General features: G+C 50.5%; 2 protein-coding genes across 9 annotated transcripts in view; one reads left to right on the top strand and one right to left on the bottom strand.

Moving 5' to 3' along the window:
- Positions 1 to 14,037, top strand: part of TAP2 (transporter 2, ATP binding cassette subfamily B member) — a 73,955-nt gene that overhangs the window by 34,545 nt on the left and 25,373 nt on the right. The window lies entirely within an intron of this gene.
- Positions 1 to 14,037, bottom strand: part of LOC310670459 (major histocompatibility complex class I-related gene protein-like) — a 36,515-nt gene that overhangs the window by 12,695 nt on the left and 9,783 nt on the right. For 5 of the 7 annotated variants that reach the window (XR_014507575.1, XM_083425851.1, XM_083425848.1 and 2 more), the window contains exons 1-2: positions 6,922 to 7,187; positions 2,748 to 3,023 (exon numbers count right to left, since the gene is read on the bottom strand). Coding sequence is in view for 6 of the 7 variants with exons in the window: in XM_083425851.1 (XP_083281977.1) it covers positions 2,748 to 3,023; positions 6,922 to 7,150 (505 nt within the window). In the remaining variant the exon portion in view is untranslated. Of the gene's footprint in view, positions 1 to 2,747; positions 3,024 to 6,921; positions 7,229 to 14,037 lie in introns of those variants that run through there. The other 2 variants (XM_083425852.1, XM_083425853.1) reach the window with 2 other exon arrangements.

Raw genomic sequence — 14,037 nt, 5'->3', positions numbered from 1 at the left:
CCTCTGGCAAGTAGAATTATTGTAACAGTGCTACTTTGGATTCCTCCCTCAAGAACTACTCAACATATTTAATAATAATAATAAATAAATAGTATCTTCTACAATGCCATGTCCCAAGGTGACATAGTTCTTTTTATGCACTCAAACAATGGTTTGTGGTTGACCTATGCAAACAACAAACCAAACCACAAGCCCCCCAGCTGGTCTGGATATGGAGCTTTTGCTTGGAGGGAAGTTGCTTTGTCTCATTGCTTCTTCAGCAGAAGTTGCTTTCTCCCTCATTTTATAAATGAAGCTCCCTCCCCTCCCGTTTCCTCAAGATGCTAAGTGGGATCAATCACGATACACCTATACCTTCAACATTGCTTTTAAATAGAATCAGATGACATTTCCAGGGCTGTCCGTGGCACCTTTGAAGTGGCCTCCTCATTAGTTTGGGATTTTCTGAGCTAAGCAGTTGCAAGAAATGATCAGGAAACGAGAGACGCCCCTTGGTGACATTTATGGGGCATTTTCCATGGATAGGTGCAGGGGCTCAGGAGGGACCCTGTTATGTACTGAGTTGAATAGGATCGAAACTGCAGCAGTCTGATTGGTCCTAGAACAATAGGATCCAAATCGCAGCAGTCTGATTGGTCCTAGAACAATAGGATTCAGAATGCATCAGTCTGATTGGTCCTAGAACAATGCAGCAGTCTGATTGGTTGGCAGGAACCACCCAATCATGCTCCAGATATAAGTGAATCCACAACCTGATTGGCTTACAGTAGAATTCCAGAATTAGCCAATCATGTGCAGCCCATTGTGTAAATAATGTATATAAAGCAGATACTTTGAGGGGACTTTCATTCATTCCTCCTCACCACTATGAGCTGAATAAAGAGCATGAAATCACTTTGCGACTCTGAGTATATTTCAGACCCAATCCCCATTTATAAAAGGGGGAGAAGCAGAATTCCCAGGAGCCCAAGAGGAAGCCTGCAAGGCAAGGCCAGGCCTGATCCCACTGCAAGAAAAGCAGAGCTGCCCATGGCAGCGCTGGCTTGGTCTCAGCTGACCCCCCCTGGGTTTCTTCCTTGCAAGCCTGACAAGGGAAACGAAGGCCCCAGAGGGCTCTGGACAAACTCAGGCTGACACCTTTGGCAAGGCTCCTTCCACCTCCATTATTCTGTGTCACAGGTGGGGAACCTCTTTGGCTTCAGGGCCAGATCAGGATTGTCCCCAGGGGCCAAAAGGGGCAGGAGGGTGAAGCTGACATCACAGCATAGCCCACCCGTCAATCTCACCCACCTTCTACCCCTCCACTGCAGTTATTGTTTTAAGTGCTGGGACACCTGTGGTGCTGTCAGGGGCTGGGCTAAAGTCCTGAAGCAGGGAGCCTGCCTAGGAAGTGAGGAAGTATAGAAGCCTGGAAGGTGAAGGTGCAAAATCACATAGAGATCTCCCTCCAGACCCAGCAGAGGCTCCCACTTCTGAGGTTCTGCTCCAAAATTGCAATTGGAGGGGGGAGTCACTCAGCTTTGGGGCTAAACACAACTGCCTCCCCCCACCCTTCCAGCATGCTGGCTCCTTTCACACAACCAACATCTCAAAAGGACTAACATCTTCCGACTCATTTCAGAAGGAAGTTTAAAAAACAAAAATGTGTGCCAAGAGGCTTTGGCCAGAGGTCTACCAGCTTTTACTGAGTTTAGTGATGCCTGTCGTAACAGTTCCAAGGCTGGATGGGGCAGGGGGCAGAAATCACCATAACTGGACAAAGGGGGTGAAAGACCTTTCTAAAGGGTCCCTAAGTGTAGACTGCTAGACAATCAAGTAAGTACAGATGTATAATAAATGCTGGAAATGTGGGATCTTATGCAGGTTTACTCAGAAGCAAGTCCCATGGAGTTCACTGGGGCTCCTTCCCTCCCAGGTAACTGGCCATACATTTTCCAACTAAAATCCGACAGGGGAAAACTCCCAAAATAACACAACCCAAAGTGCTCAGGAAACAGATTATTTCTGATATTAATGGGCCTGATCCAGTTCTGGCCTAATGCTCCTTTTGGACACAGGACAGTTAAACATGGCAGCCCCAGGCTAATAATTGCCAGTGTCGATCTTCTGGGGACTCCCTGGCTGCAGGAGAACCTTGGGGACTCTTGTCCACCCCACCACTTCAGGTGCCCACTGTGCTTATGGTTTTAACCATGTATTTGCCACTCTGGCCCCCCAAAACCCATTTGTGTTCCTTAAAAAGGCTTCTCTTTCAACACTGTGCCAGGGAGTGGGAGGGGCTTGGTGATGGTCAGAAGGGTCAGCCAATCAGCACCTCTGTCTGGGCAGCTGGCTTCTCCTTAAGCAGGACCAGAACTCAAGGCTTGCTTGTCTCAGCCTCAGGATCCCCACCCTTCTCTTCCCCTCCCAGAGAGATTTCCACCTCAAAAGGCCTAAGCCAAGCCTAGCATGGAAGGAAGGGCAGACAATGGAGACATTTCCTTGGTAGGATGTGCAGGTCCAGAGAGTGTCATACTGGGGGGGGGGGTGTCTCTGCCCTCCAAGTCTCATTCTCTTTCCCCACCCCACCCCACCCCCCATTAAGACCTTCAATAAGGGAAGGGGAGATGCCTCTGCCCTGGTGGAGACCCCCACCCTCCATTTCCTTTCCTCCTAGCATCCCCCTCCCTGCAATTCTGGCCCTTGGAGGAAACGTTATGGGGGGGAGAGAGAGGTGTTACTCTGTGCCTCTCCTGCCTTCCACTCACCTCCGCTCTGGTTGTAGCGATTCCGCAGAGTCTGCAGATCCACCCTGAACACCAGCTCAGAGCCCTGAAAGTTCCGGTTGTTCCTTTCCTGGTACTGAGGATCCTCCATCTCCGCCTTCTTTATCCAGGGAACTAGGGACAGATACTCCTTGGTGTCACTGTCATACTGAACAAATGGCTGGTCATCCATGTACCCCACAGCAATGAACTGGGGCAGCCCCTGGCCAGCCTCAGACACGGCTGTGTAGAAGTAGCGCATGGAGTGAGAAGTGGAGCCTGGAAAGGAAGAGAAAAGGGGGCAGAGAGTTAGGGGTCCTGCAGATGAAGGCAGCGGCCTAATCCTGCTGTATCACAGGCAGCAGCCCTGAATTAGGAGATCCAAAGTTCAGCAGGGTTTGGGGGAGTTTGTAGACCTGCCCTTAAACATAGAGGAGGCAGAGCAGAGGGAGCCTACGAAACATAGTTGAAAAGGGGAGAGGCTATAAATACAAGTAACAACATCATTAGCCCATGGAGCAGTGGACGGGAAAAAGCTCTGTGAGGCAGCACTAAATCTCTGCATGTCTCTGTGAGAGAGAGGCCAGCCCCTCCCCTTTTGCCAAGGAGGCAGGAATTGCCCCCCACTTGCAAGCGCCAGGCTGATGAGAGCTCCCACAACATGGTCTGAAGGCTCAGGATGCAGGCACTGAATGGAAGCTAAGCAGGCTCAGGTCTGGGAAGTGGATGGAGGGGAGACCAGACGAAGCAAAATCCATATATTGGGAGAAGACCAAGCTGCCTCCTCCTGGGTCGGACCACTGGTCCAGGTAGCACTGAGTTGTCTGCCCTGACTGGGATGGCTCATATCTGCAGAAACGGGCCTAGGGAAGCCACTCCCTTGGAGCCGCCCCACCATCTTACCTTCTGGAGCCATGCACTGAACAGGTCTGACCTGGGTCTTGCTTCCTGGGCTCTGGGAGGCTTTGGTAACATCTTATGGGAGCTCAGGACAGCCCCACAAGATCTCATGAAAACCCTGCACAAAAAGCTCTCTGCATTTTGCATATATAATTTGTGTGATTCCAAAAGGCCAGCTGTCAACAGCATAAGCTGAAATCATTCAAGTTAAATGCATTCAAGTTGGGAGTTTCCACCAGTTTTCCAGGGAGATGTAAGGTTAATTGGCCTGTAATTTCCAAGATCCTTCCTGGATCCCCTTTTGAGAATCGGTGTTTCAATGGTTCAGTGTTGCAATCTTTCAATGGTCTGAGCTGCCACCCACAGAGCGGGTTCCCCACTTGAGAAAGAAGGCCCCACAGGGATAGCAGGGGCAGGAGGGCAAATGCAACTTTGGGGTCAGGTCTCAACATGTGGCCCCACATCCCCTTTCCCCACACTTGCCCCTTCACGAGATCGAACACAGGAAGGGGGGGGCAGAGCTCTGGCCACCAGGGGGCCTAATGAGTCTCCACAGCAGATCCCCATCAGAAGCAATTCACTTTTGTTGACATTTATCAGCATCTTTTGCTGTTTCTGCTCACTCCCCACACTCCTTCACCCTCTTCACAAGTCACAGTGAATGTGTACTAAGGGGTACCCTTGCGCATGAGGAAAGAGCCAAGGCTCCATGGTACTTCTCTGGGGCCACCGCTGTACAGGGTACAGGATGAGCCCCACAGAGAGGGCCCCCCAAGACAGCTGCAGCCCCATAATTCCCACCCTGGGGTCCTTTGGGAGGAAGGTGGGGATATAAACTCCATTTTAAAAGATGACTCTGTCAGTACCAAGAAAGGCCTCACAGATTTGGGCTTAAAGACGAGGCCTCCCTTCCAACACCTGTCCCATTCTCTGCCTAGAGATTATCCAAGACCCACAGAAACAGCTCACAAAGACTTGGGGAGGGAGGGAGCTGATCACAGGCTTTCAGCATCATACCTGGGGCTTCTGTGCCACCAGAACAGCCCCCTCTGACGGAAAAGCTGAGTCGAGTTCAGTGAGAGATGGGGCATTTCCCTGGCGGAAGGTAGAGGGGCACAGTGCTAAAAGGGGCAGAGGAGGCTATTCTTGTTTTGCCTCAGGTAGCAGAAATGGGACGTATAATTATGATTATACGTATATTGAATTTATATACCGCCCTATCTTCTTCTACTAAAGCACACCAAAACTGGATGCTGATTAAGACATTAAAGAAAATACCGCCCTAGACCCGGAGGTCTCAGGGTGGTTCACAGAACAAAATCAGATTACAAAACCACAAAATATTCAATAATAAAAAAGCCAACCCCCCCCAAACCCCCACACTTTTAAAAGAATGTCAATCAAATCAACCAAAGGCCTAGTTAAAAGGGAATGTTTTTGCCTGACTTAGTCAAAAGGTGAATAATGAGAAGGCCCTGTTCTCACATTGCTGCCACCCTCCAGACCTCTAGAGGAGGCGGCACAGGAAGGAGGGCCTCAGAAGATGATCTCAGGGTCCGGGTAGGTTCATGTAGAAAGAGGTGGTCCTTGAGGACCCTGTGAAAATTGTGTTGAATGCACTTTGGTCAACTTCACCCTCAAGGAGGAAGAAGCCCGCTTGAGTTTGGCCCGTGACTCATCTCAAAACAACTAGGAAACTAAAATAAAAATGATAGACAGGACTCTGAGGGTCCAACCCCCCTGCGATGCTGGCATCTCGACTGCAGCATCCGTGGCAGATGGCCATACAACCTCTGCTAACAAATCTCCAAGGAAGGAGAATCTACCACCTGCTGAGGGAGAGCCACTGTGGAAAACAAAGTTCAAGGAAGCGTAAACCTGCAAGATGAGTTTGCTTGTGTGTCTACTCTACTGGTGTGTCAGCTCTGCTACCTCCCTCCTGCTACCTCCCTTCGGCTTGGTTTCCTTTCAGGCAAGATCAAATGGGACCCACTTCTAAGACCCTCCCCTCCCAGGGCAGGGGCTCCCCCCACTTCAAACCGCAAGAGCTCAGAGCAAGGCTGCCTCTGGTTCTGGCATCTGGCTAAACAACACAGGCAGTTCTGCTCAGTGGTTGGGAGAGCCACAAAATGAGTCACACGTGAGACCCCAAAATGAGGAGGAATCTGAAGGAACCAGTGGTCTCCACCACCCTTTGCCCAGCCCTGTAGCACAGTGAGGGGGCAGCCCCCCATATGGAGAGGGTTCAAGAGAGAAATAACAGGTCTTACTCTTTAGTTCTTAAAGCTTTTAAGTTACTTTGAGAATTTGTATGCACAAGCAACTTTTAAACCAAAGATAGTATTATATTCATACCATTTTCCATTAGAGAACCACAGAAACGATTTACAATAAAGATTCAAGTAGGTAGCCATGTTGGTCTGACGCAGTCGAAATAAAAAAATTAAAAAATTGTCCAGTAGCACCTTAGAGACCAACTAAGTTTGCTCTGGGTTGAAGCTTTCGTGAGCATGCACACTTCTTCAGATACACAGCGTACAAAACGTAGTGAAAGGGGCTGTACAAAAATGGCACAGAGGAGCCCCCTGCATAATTTACAAAATCTACATTTTTGACAGGCAACAGGAAGGGATTTTTTTTGGGGGGGGGGAGTTACAATTGTAAAGCAGGAGAACCTGATTTTGAATGTGCCTGTGAAAGAGAAGTCCTGAACAAAACAACATTGGGAACTGCGGGTGGAGACTCCTTATTCAGACGTTTCCCCCCGCAATGAAGTCAGCTCTACACGCGTCCAGCTCCCACCTCCAGGCTGGTCGCCAGAGTTTTTAGCTGAGTTTTTAGAGCGGCTGAGAGTTAGAAGAGAAGAGGGAAGGTAAAAATAGAAGAGGAAAGACTGTACTGTATCCGTATCTCTCTCTCTCACTCACACACACACAAACCAGAGTCAACCCGGAGCTGCGGGGGGCGGGACAGGCGAGTCACTTTCCCCCCCCCCCCCCATGAATCCTGCCAACACCTTCAAGCTTTGTTTTGGTCTTTGCTTGAGCCCCGAGCCAAGGAGTGAAGCGGCCCCTGCCCCGGGCGGCATACAAAACAAGCCCCAAGTCTGGGAAACAGATGTCTGGGAAGGGATCCGGCTCCACTTCGGAGAAGAAACTCCCCGATCGCCCTTTCAGTGCCCACGAAATGCAATTCACACAGAGCCGTGTCCCCCCTCCCCCCAAAAAAGGATTTAGTGCAAATTATTTTCTCCCCCGCCCCAGAGCAGAGTCCTTACCTGCGCAGTCCAGGAGCAGCAGCAGGTGGGCAGCCGCCCCCAGGATCAGGGGGGGCCAGCGGAGGAGGAGGACCCCCATCTCCCCCCAAAACGAAGCTCCTTTTTCCTTCTCCCTCCGACTCTGAGAGCCGCTCTCTGCCCCGCTTGCGGAACCAGCAGCAGAGCGAGCCCGGATTGGCCGAGGGGGAAATATTCCTCCAATCGGAAATCTGCGCGCAGATGGCGGCATCAGTCGCCAGGCAGAACTCGAGGCGCAAGTTTGGGAGCGAGGCTGGAGAGGGAAAGAGAAAGTGATTGCAGCTCCTCGCTGGGCATCGCCGCCTCCCCCCTCCCTCCCTCCCTCTCAGCTCTTCCTGTCCTGCCCCGCAGGGGGGGGCGGAGGGGGTTGCCAGGGGAGGACCCCAGGTTCAGTCCCCGCATCTCCAGGGGGGTCCGGGAATGTCTCCCTCTCTAAATTTGGAAGAGGGGCTGTGAGATCCCGAGCGAGGGGGACTCGTGGCCCAAGTCAGTGCAGGGCAGCCTCCTGGGTCCTATTCTTAAGAAGCCCTCGGATGGCTTCAAAGATGGCTCCCTTCTTCCTCCAGTGTCAGAGGCAGTAAATGCATTCGCACCCCACTCGCTGGGTGTCCCTCTTCCGTCCTCCTTTTATGCTTCCTTACTGGGGCATCTGGGTGGCCACTGGGAGACCACCATGCTGGACTCGATGGGCCCCTTTGGGGTGATCCAGCAGCCTGGCTCTTCTCCTGTGACCCTCTATCTAGTGGCAGGGGGTTCCGGCGGTTAATTGTGTGCCTTGTAAAGAAATGCTCAGTGCTGCAACTAGGGCTGAACCTTAAGGTTGAAGTCAAAACACACACAGAGAGACAGAGAGAGAGAGAGAGAGAGAGAGAGCCCCCTTTGCACAGCCAGCAAGACCCAGCGGCTGCCAAAGCTCTTCTGGAAGGCCCTGAGCCAAGGCTGGGTGCTTGGCCCAGAGAGTGCTTGGCCCACATCCCACTTCCAGGAGCCTGAACGTTTGAAACCTGAGCTAAGCATGGGACACACACAGAAGCTGCTGCCCTTTCCAAGAGATCAGGAAAGAGACAAGCAGTGGCCGCTCCTTGCCCAGGTACAAGGAAGATTTGGATTTAGGGGGGGGGGGCTGTGAAGTCGGAAGGTAAAGAATTATTTGGGAGTTCTCTTTTTCCCAAGCTGCATGATCTCTATCATCCCTATTTCCCCTTGTCTGATGCAGAAAAGAGAGAGAGAGCGAGAGACATTATCCTAGCAGAACTGAATGCTACTTGTATATAATAAACAAATGGAATAAATATACTAGAAGAATATACAGGAAAAGTTATAAACAATCTGTGCGACAAAATTAAGACAATAGAAAAATTACAATGAGAATGATTGGGAGTTTCTTTCAGAAGACTTTATTAGATAAGACAGAATGTTATAACCAATATTCATTTCTTATTGTTAACTCTCTTTTGTTTTTTTGTTTTTGTTTTTATTTTCTTTATCTTTTATCTTTGTTCTCTTATAATTTTGTGTTTAATTTTGTTGTAACTATTTGTAACATATATGTAAGCTGATATTTTAAATCAATAAAGACGAATTTTTTAAAAAAAGGAATCTTGCCTTTCTCGGAGACTGGGTGCTGTGTGACAGTATATTCAAAGCATATATGAAGAAAAGAGCCCCCATAATCATTTGCAGAAAGGGGGAGACTGGGGGGGGGGCAGTTAGACCAGCGTCTAGAGTCAGCAATGGGCTGGATGAGGGTCAAGAAACTGACCCTCCCTCCCCAAACAAGGCGCAAATGCTGCTCAGGGAGATGCCATTTGCCCCGTCCTAAACATCCACAAACGTGACAGATAGTTCACATTTCGTTCTGTTGCTGCAGAATATCTCTTGGCTGGCTTTAAAAGAGGTTGGGACTAATTCATGGAGGAGGAGGAGGAGGGGGCTATGGATGCCCCCCAGCCATGATGGCTCCGCTCTTGCTCCCCATTTGGAGGCAGCCATGCTTCCAGAAGAGGCATCATCCAGTCGGCCAGTGTGAGAACAGGAGGCTGCACTTGAGGGGCCTTTGGCCGGATCCAGCCAGGCTCTTCTTGTTTCCCTGTCAAAGCGACTCTCTCAGAGCCCGTCTCTTCTTGGCCATTATTCACAGCCACAATTCAGGGTTTCAAGATGAGCCCCTCTGAAGAAGGAGGCTGGCTGTTTTGAGGGGGGCTCTCCTGGACCCACTTTTGGGACTCAATGGGCTCAGTCACCTCAGGGATGTCTTATGCTTCACTTTTCACTTGCTCTGTCTAGTTTTTCTGGACAGGGATAGTCTGCCCACAAGGATCCCTGTTCTGCTCACCTCCTGACAGGATTATTGTAAAATGTGGTGTTTTTTTTCCAATACAGTAGGGATGCTTCAGCTGCTACAAGATAAACCTGACAGGATTTTCACTGCCGCAGCTCATTTAGGGCCAAATCTCACCGGGGCCAAAAGACCCTCTGCCTGTTTGTCTGGTTCTGAGTTCAATTCAAAGGGCTAGTCTTGTTTTAGAAAGTCCTCGGTGGCTTGAGGCGCCTTCTGCTCCCCTGCTCTCCTCTGTGGAGACTTTTCTCCCTCTCCTTTCCCTTCTTCCTGGAGGTGGAGTGGGCGGCGACAACAATAACAACTAACAGCCAGGAGGAAAATGTTTGTTCTTCACAGACTTTCAATTTTTTTTACAGGATTTTAGACATTATTCCCCCCCCCCCCCCTTCTTGATATCTTGATTGCTGGAAACAGCAATGAGTCTTCTTGCCCCTTAAAGGCTAACAAATAGAAAATGGCATAAAAACTTCCTTGGTGTGTTTCTCTCTTCCAACCTGGACTGTTTCCCAGGGGACTTTGCCCCCTTCTGCCCCCTCAGCAACCTCTGAGTCAGGTGGGAAAGTCCCAGGGCAGTTCGGGCAGAATGGTTCGGACTCCCTTTTTTATGTTTTGTTTTCCTTTTTACTTCTAAGAAGAATAGCTGAGGGTGCAGTGAACATTCTTTGGCAAGTTACAGTAATCTAAATTTTGTTTGCATGCCAAGCTAGCAAAGGAATCTCAAGTGACTGCATCTCAGGCTGCTTGACTGACATTTCTCACAGGAATTGAAAAAAACGGAGGCAGATTTTGCTGAGAAAGTCGTGTTTGTTTGTTTGTTTGTTTGTTTGTTTGTGTGTGTTTGTTTCCAGGGTGGATTCCTGCCCTGACGCTCTCTCTCTGCCACAAGACACCCTCACCCATTTCTCCACAGTCCCATTTGTATTTTCTCACATTCTCATTTTCTCGATCCTCCACTGCCCCCTGCCGGCTGCTTTCTTCCCCGGCTGAAATGGAAATCAGGTGATTTCTAAGAAATCCTTCAAGAGACCAGTTGAAGCAAGTCACGGGTTGCAAAAAAAAAGGTCAAGGTTCCCACATATATCACAGATTTGCAATCGTTGAAAATGTGTGCAAGACAGTAAGAGCCGTGGCAAAATGACACAGGCTACTCCCCACATGCACGCAATATACTTGCCCACAACCACAAGGCCTTGTGAGCAGACCCTCCCCAGAGCCCAAAGAGGATGTGTGCTCAGGCCAAGCCAACCACTTCTTCCTCGGAGGGAGGGCAAAATGCCTGAGGTGGTTTCCGTGCTTGATCACCATGTGCCAAAGTCAGGAAAGACCAAACACTGTCCTTCTGAAAGACATTTCTGGGACCGATCTCCCCGCCAGGCTGCAATCCTGGAGGGCTGTTGTGGCTTTTTGTCTGTCACTTGAGGGGAAAGGGGGCATTTCTCAGTGTTGTGGGGCTTCAACTGTTTAAGGCAGGCCCCAAGCTACTTTTTGGACTGCTAGAGGTGGCCACTAGTCAGTTTGCAAAAATCCAGCCTGAGACTTTTAATACTCTTCAGGCTGCATGACATGAAGTTGTTGTCATTGAGCCAGGATAGAGACGCACCAGCGAAACACCACCATTTTGTTTCCTCTTCTGCAGCCTGGCCTTCACAAAATGGCTTCCGTTCTTGGCAGGCAGGCAGGAGGGTGGGGACCTGCCTTGCCCTGACCACTTTCCTCCCTTTAGGGGAGAGGTTTGTTCAGGGTGAGGCTGGCCAAGAGAGGGAGGGAGGGAAAGCCACAGCAGCTCCCACCATAACACAGCCTGTTTGAGAGTGTCGCAGGAAACCCCCCCCCCCCTTCCTTTTAACACACCACACACCGTAATGCACAAGCACTACACGAACACCCCACACATTTCCTGTTCCCGACCCAAGGGGTGCCCCTTCTAGAGGGACACCCCAGGAGCCCTCCGTACATAAGGAGGCGCCTTCTCCATTTCCTCAAATGGGCTCCCCGTACTCCGCTTCGCCCTATCTTCACCATTGGTAGACCGGGCGACCGAACTCGGGGTCAGCCGGCGGCCGCTTCAGCCAATCAGCGTTAGCGAACAGCGCTCCTAGTGGCGGCTACGCTGGTACTGCAGGCAGCGAGCGCCCGTCTCTTCGCTTTGACAGCTCACAAATACAAAGCTTCCGACTTCACTGAACCGTGACTGATCTAATCAAAATGTAGCAAGTTGCTTCCGACTGGCGAACTTGCTTTGAACTTCAAGGGCAACTTTCTTTATAAAATCACTATAAATCAACCGTACGTCGGATTTTCATCGGACCACTTTTATTCTACTCCATATTTCAAGGACTAGCTAAGGGGGGTGACCTGGAGACGGTCAGCCATAATCCCCTAAGCGAGCAGTCACGTATACGGCTACGACACCTGGTGGGGCATGGTAAACAAGATAAGCATCCTGATGGGCTCAGGCTCATCCCATCATGGACACAATTGAATGCATACGGTTGTATATTCAGAGCAGACAGCAACAAAGGGACCACGACCGGATTCCCCTCAGGGGGATGGAAACTGCACCCTTCCCTTTGTTATTCAGGACTGGCACATGGGAGGGGGAGAGGGAGACTCTGGCCAGGTGTCAAGGTGCTCGGATTACCTGCTCGACCCCTCCCTGACTCCTCCTGATTTTGATATATTCATGATGTCACTATGATGTATTTTCTGGAGGTGTAACTCAGGGGATTAGGAGCTAATAAAAGTTAGGGTCTCCCTTTGTTCTGGGCTTCCATTTTGCTTCACCTCGTGGGCGGTGGGAGTCCTGTCGCGACAGTCTTTTTCTTCAACAAAGACCAAGCCTACTGGCTGCTGTTTTGCTCCGAACTTACTCTGGTTGGTGTCTTGTTTGTCCAAGTGAACCCTCGGTACGTATTTCCGTTAACAGTTTTGGCGACCACGAAGGGACTCTTGGTTCTCCTGTAAGGGTGGGGAGGGAGATAGAGGGGATCAGGCGCCACTGGGCAGCCTTAGCCCGGGGATCCTTTTTCCTCTCCCTGCCTCCTCCTTGCGGGCGGTAATCAATAGTCACCAAAAGGCTCAACCAGAGGGAGCAAAGGCAGGGTCAAGCCGGCCAAAGAGAAAGATCCCGGGATCTACGGGGGACGTCGTCTACGAACGTGAGTATGGTTTTGAAGTAGACACATTGGGAGGGGGGTGGAAAGGGTATCCCACGACAGCCGGACTTTCCTATCTTTCCTTCTTATCTGCTTTCAGACGCCGCCTTTTCGGGGTCGTCCAGGGGCGTCCTTACTCTCCCGTCTTCCCTTTTCGGAGTCGTCCCGGGAAGCACGGTTCTTAACTACTATCAGACGTCACCCCTCGGAGTCGCCCGGGGACGTCCTAGAAAACCCCCCGTCTTCCCCCCTCGGAGTCGTCCCGGGAAGCACGGTCCTTATCTGCTATCAGACGCTACCTTTTCGGGGTCGTCCAGGAGCGTCCTATTTTTCTCCCGTTTTCCCCTTCGGAGTCGTCCGGGGAAGTACGGTTACTTATCTGCTTTCAGACGCCGCCTTTTCGGGGTCGTCCAGGGGCGTCCTAAACCCCATCCCCCTCTCCCGTTTTTCCCTCTCGGAGTCGGCCAGGGAATTGCGGTTCTATACTGTACCTTCCTTTACTAATCTATCTCTTCCTCCCTCTTAAAACTCTTCAAAAAACCTCCGCAAATGAAGCCGCCCCTCCTGCTCGGCGACCTTTGTTAGGGATGACCCGAGTACGTGAGAACGCAAGGTCATTTGCTTCCTTTCCAAACCTTTGATTTTCCGGGACCCCGATCTGGCACTGCGCTGTGCAGGCGTTCAGTAGGGAATCCCGAAATTAGTTTCGAGGTCAGGTAGGAGGCTGTCGTGGTTAATAGAGGGTAGCATATAAACTGGGGCCCCACACTAGGTTTAGTCTTGTGAACAGTACTGGAGTAGAATTCGAGAAACGTGGTTTCCAGGCAAAGGAGCCTGTGGTTTTCCGGGTGAGAGGCAGACCCGTGGTTTAAATAGGTTTAAGAGATGTGGTTTTCCGGGTGAGAGGCAGACCCGTGGTTTAAATAGGTTTAAGAGATGTGGTTTTCCGGGTGAGAGGCAGACCCGTGGTTTAAATAGGTTTAAGAGACGTGGTTTTTCCGGGTAGAAGAGACCCGTGGTTTCCAGGCAGAGGAACCTGTAGTGTTCCTAGATAAGATATTGTAGTTCATTTAATAGGTAGGGATTGTATTGGTTAAGGATATCCTAAATACTGAAGTCCTTTTATTATTTCTTTCCATCTCTCTGCCCCCCTTTCTTTCTCTTCTTTCCCCCCTTTCCCTTGTGTGTCTACCCTTCTATCTTTAGCGTACCTTGAAAGCAAAGGGATCCTATCACACCTATTAGGAGAGATGGGTGCCCACGCTTCCAAATACCCCGACTGGACTCCTCCAGGCGAAAAGGCTTCTATGAAGCCTTTCGGTCCTAGGGAGGACTCCGATACCCCTCTGCAGTTCGTCCTTTCCAATTGGAAGGAACTGAGGGGGAGAAAGGGACTCTCAAAATCCAAGCTGAGGGATCTCTGTAACTCTTCGTGGGTTGCTTTTACCCACCACCTGGAACCCGCCTCTCAGTGGCCACCGCATGGTTCCTTTAACCTCATGAAGATGCAGGCACTTAAATCGTATCTAGCGGACGAAAAGCCCCGGCAACTGTATTATCTCAATGCTTTTGCTGAAGCCCGCGAGTTGTTCCATAGACAGC

This window comes from Podarcis tiliguerta (assembly GCF_965153285.1).
Source record: "Podarcis tiliguerta genome assembly, chromosome: 2".
In the NCBI taxonomy this organism is placed as follows: domain Eukaryota; kingdom Metazoa; phylum Chordata; class Lepidosauria; order Squamata; family Lacertidae; genus Podarcis; species Podarcis tiliguerta.
The sequence above is the reverse complement of the archived record's forward strand: the minus strand, read 5'-3'. Positions and strand labels throughout refer to the sequence as shown.